The sequence below is a fragment of the Triticum urartu genome, unplaced genomic scaffold (assembly GCF_003073215.2).
Source record: "Triticum urartu cultivar G1812 unplaced genomic scaffold, Tu2.1 TuUngrouped_contig_6901, whole genome shotgun sequence".
NCBI lineage: Eukaryota > Viridiplantae > Streptophyta > Magnoliopsida > Poales > Poaceae > Triticum > Triticum urartu.
The window spans coordinates 1,358-5,764 of record NW_024117701.1 but is presented as its reverse complement, the minus strand read 5'-3'; the positions used below and the strand labels follow the sequence as shown (position 1 = coordinate 5,764).

Here is a 4,407-nt window from a genome sequence, read left to right as displayed (position 1 = left end):
TAGACGCCAACCCCAAACTCAGCTCGATCACTTAAATTGACATATATCCCTAAAAAAAACTTAAATTGACATATATGGCCGTTGGCCTCTTTGCAAAATAAAATAAAAAGAAAAATAGGTTATATTTCCTGCTCGGTTTCCGGTTTTAATGCTAAGCATCGCCTTCGATCGCCTTGTACTCGCGAATTGAGCGTAGCTTAGCTGGTTATGTTTTTTGTTGTGCAATCAGCCCACCAGGATTCAAGTCTCGTTCGGTGGGAGGAGATGTTCCTCTCGACTACGAGGCAATCTCGAAGGTGCTTCATATGGGTAGGGTATGCATGCGTTCGTTCGTCAAGGTGAATGTATGTGTGTATATGTGGGCACAATGTTAAAAAAAAAAGTTGTACTCCGGGTAATCAGACAACTCCCACTCCTAGCTTCTATGGCACACGCACCCGGCAGCTCTCTCGTGCATTGTGGAGCACACAGTACAATACTAGTACGTATGAATAAACAAGGACAATCCATGTAACACACATAGTACCGTATCACTTGGCAGTGGCATCATTGAATCAACAACGAACTCGAGCTCGATCTGTTTTATAACTTTATTTCCCAGGGCAGACGTGGAATGGTAGATCAGTCACTTGCCCGGCCGGCCGGTATATCAGACCCTTGGACGACAACACACACGAATGTGCTACTACTACTACAGACCATTACAAACGAACGACTGAAATTAAGAAGTATATAAACGTAAGTATTTCTTTTGGCGGTCGGTTCGCCAATCGTTAGCGATTCATCTCCTGCATGCACCCGTGCGTGCATCAGCCCTTGATCGATCAGAAAGCCTTGATGTAGCCCTTGCGCGGGGTGGGCGAGCTGATCTCCTGCTCCATCTTCTGCAGCTCCGCCAGCATCGGCAGCGTGCTCACCGTCAGCATGGCCGCCGCCGGGTGGGTGCCCTCCGGCAGCTCCACCTCCTGCTGCGCCGCCGCCTCCGTGGACACGTCGTGGATCCCCGTCGGCAGCACCAGGGCCGACGTGTCGGGCTTGCGGTAGCAGAAGTAGAGCGTCATCTGGGCCACGCCGAAGAAGAAGCCGCCCACGTTCGGGAGCTGCACGCGTGCACATACATGCATGCTGAGTCAAGCCTCAAGTGCCGTGCGTAAGTAACATGGATGGATGGTTAATTTGCGACGAAAGAAACTGATGGATTGTAGAAGAAGCAGGGCGTACGGTGACGTAGATGTCCTTGGTGAAGAGGCCGTAGAAGAACCAGGCGACGGCGCTGAGGGTGAGGAAGAAGGAGAGCGAGAAGGGCATGTACTCGGCGCTCTTGGTCTTGATCACCACGAACTGCATGCATGCATTATTCACCGGCCGGATAGTTAGTTAGTTAGATCTCATGGTCTTGATCACTCAAGCAAGAGCAGTAGTGGTAGAGCTTACGATGACGCTGAGGGGGGCGACGAAGACGGCCATGGAGAAGGCGAGGCAGACGCTGCCGAGGACCTTGACGCGGCTGGGCTGGGGCACGAGGAAGACGGTGACGACGACGATGAGGGAGAAGGCGGCGACGTCGAGGAGGAGGAAGAAGGCGAGGGCGCGGTGCCTGGCGTTCCTGGGCGCGTACACCACGTAGAGCAGGATGTAGAAGGACTCGACGACGCAGCCGAAGGCGTTGATGGTCAGCAGCGGGCTGGAGTTGGTCTTGACCAGCGCGTAGAAGATCCACAGCATGCAGCTGAAGAGCGCCACCACGTACGGCACCGCGCTGAACCCCTCCGTCGACTTCTTCCGGTACACCCGCAGGAACGTCGGCCTACGTACACATGCATAAGCTTTAGCTCGTCAGAAACTAAGAACGCGTGCTGACCAAGTGACCATGCATGCACGACGTACGGCCAAAAGATGCAAGAGGATTATGTCACTTACGTCGGTGCGAGGAACACCAGGAAGGATATGATGTTGCCTGCAGAAAAAAGGAATGGGAAACGACACTTTGTGTCAGTAAGGCTTAATCATGTGACAAAACAAATGGCTTGGAAATACATGCATGGATGATGCATCAACAGTTGAGCAGCATGCATGCCTACCTAGGATGCCAAAGGCGGAGGCCCACGGGTGAGCCATGGAGAAGAGCCCTTCTGCCATCCTGATCAGTGATCACGAGTACAAAGCACGGTAACTAAGCAGATCAGATGAATGTATCTACTGTATGTTCTTCTCCTTCCCAAAGACTAGGGAGAGACCTTCAAAAAAAAAAGACTAGGGAGAGAAGGCAGTGCTTGTGTGGTTTTTCGAATGGAAACAAGCCGTGTATATATAGCAGTAGCAGAGCCCCTCCCCGTCCCCGCTCTACCTCTACGACGAGTACGTAGTGGAATTCCAGGGCAGCCACAGTGGTGAAAATTCAACAAGTGTGCGTGAGTGCGCGGTTACAAGTGTATCGGTGTACCATTCATGTAAACATGTACGCATGCATCCTTTTCCCAGCCAAGATGAAGAATACGTGCACAGCATTCCGTATGGACATTACCGGAAGCAAAAAAGGGCTGATCGGTTACTGCCATATACTACTGTTATTACCACGTGCGTGCTGCGCGCGTAGCCAGTCTACAAGTACATGTGACAAAATTGAAAGTGGTAATGCAAACGTGCATGTACATTACATTAGTTCCACAGAACCACTGGGTACGTCGAGGCTACTAGTAAAACAGAAAGAGAAACCAAAGCATAAAACGAAGTACATACGAAACTGCTTCATGCATGATCCTGGTGCCTGATGAATGCACGACACCGAAATCCAGCGGCCGGTGCCCGATGTATGCACGAATGTCCGGCCATATTTTAAGCATCGTCTATGAGTCATACATATTTTGTCGTATGTATAGCACGGCTCTAGTATATATGTACGCCTTTACAGCACTTAGATTACTTTATTAGAGCGGTGAAAATCCACGTGTGCAATAACGATGCCATGGTGCACCAACTTGGTATGAGCCTTGCATCACCGGCGGATGCTTTCTCTGATCCATCGATCGCCAACAGGATATGATGCTATCGTTGTATATCCCGCTGAAAAGATATGTGCTTGCATGCCGCTACAGTTAGGCAGGTAGCCGAAGCTGCTAGCTAAAACTTGCAGCGAGTGCCGAAGTGGCCGCCGTGGCGAGGGCTATGCATTTTCTCTTCCTGTCAATGCGTGGACTGACCTGACCTGACCTAACAACCGACACGTCACACCCAGCACTCAACGATGCAGTTACATCTTTGGGTCCGTTCGGTTACACAACCGAAGTCCGGTTCATTAGGTCGAACGTTTTGATGCAGAAAGGGTAGTCAGGGCGAGATCTTTCCCGACTTCTTGATGCATGATACATTGCACCCGCACGGGCTTAACGATCGCCATCGTGTGTGATACCATTAAGTTACCCGTCACCGTCGATTGGTCTCTCCCCTGTTCCGTTTCACCTCATGTGTGTATGTATGTATGTATGTACTGCCCCCCCCCTGTCTCTTTTACTTTACAGTTGCATCCCACCACTGTAGGTGGAGCGAGGGACGAGGGGCATTTTACGCACGCACGTAGTTCGTCTGGTAGCTGGTATGCATGGTGTATGCAGCAGCGGTGCTTTTCTGCGCCGTGCCACTGGCGGGGTGAAGAAGCGGAAACATCTCAGTGCTACTGTCACGCGCAGCATCGACGATCGATGGATCGATCAATTCAGGCTACCTAATACCTAGGCCGCGGGCAAATTATTACCTGCAGAGTAGCTGGCTGTATAAGCATATGCGGCAACGGGGGCCTTTTCCGCCTCTGCCACTGGCGAGGCGACGAAACGGAAACTCCTCGGTGCTCGTTTCACTGGCGCCGATCGATCCTGTTGCTGCTGCTGTGAATAATGCAGCTGCCGTGCTTTTGTGCAAGAGAGATCGGCCGACTGGCAAAGGTGACGGCGACACGAGTGGCTTGGCATCCATCCATCCATGCACGCACGCGCTGCTCGTTTGGTCAAGCGGGCTAGTGGGGTTCGTACGTATGCAACCGAACCGACTGGCCGACCTCGGAGACGCTTGGCCGGCCTCCGAGAAAAAACTGGTAAATGAAATGGTGTCTGAGCAAGGTACGCGTGGATGCATGATCGAGCCAAGGCGGTACGGCACGGTATGTTCGGCGGCCAAGTGGCACCGATTCCACCTAGTGCCTGCCGCCAAGACGCAGAGTCAGATTCTGTTAAGGTGCATGCAGAAGAATATACTCGTACTCCCCTCCAGCTTTCATTCTGTCTGGCTTCCAGGCTTCCAGCCAGCACAGCGCGTCGCCAAGGAACATGCGCATGGGCGCACGGCGCAATGATGCCATGCCATGCCATGCCAGGGCACCATTGCGAGTGCCGTGGCCGTAGCTACCTCTGCCAC

General features: G+C 52.2%; 1 protein-coding gene across 1 annotated transcript; it reads right to left on the bottom strand.

Moving 5' to 3' along the window:
- Positions 1-690: 690 nt before the first annotated feature.
- LOC125531237 (bidirectional sugar transporter SWEET11-like) lies at positions 691-2,266 on the bottom strand. Its single transcript, XM_048695646.1, has 5 exons — positions 2,082-2,266; positions 1,921-1,957; positions 1,435-1,807; positions 1,222-1,341; positions 691-1,100 (listed from the first exon to the last, which is right to left on the bottom strand). The coding sequence occupies exons 1-5, from the start codon at positions 2,137-2,139 to the stop codon at positions 825-827; spliced, it is 864 nt and encodes a 287-aa protein (XP_048551603.1). The 5' UTR covers positions 2,140-2,266; the 3' UTR covers positions 691-824.
- Positions 2,267-4,407: the final 2,141 nt, after the last annotated feature.

Coding starts and splice junctions, on each gene's coding strand:
- LOC125531237 (XM_048695646.1), bottom strand. CDS start 2,139: ATGGCAGAAGGGCTCTTCTCCATGGCTCACCCGTGGGCCTCCGCCTTT. Junction 1,958..2,081: donor CTCCGCCTTTGGCATCCTAG/GTAGGCATGCAT, acceptor TTTTTTCTGCAG/GCAACATCATATCCTTCCTG. Junction 1,808..1,920: donor CTGGTGTTCCTCGCACCGAC/GTAAGTGACATA, acceptor ATGTGTACGTAG/GCCGACGTTCCTGCGGGTGT.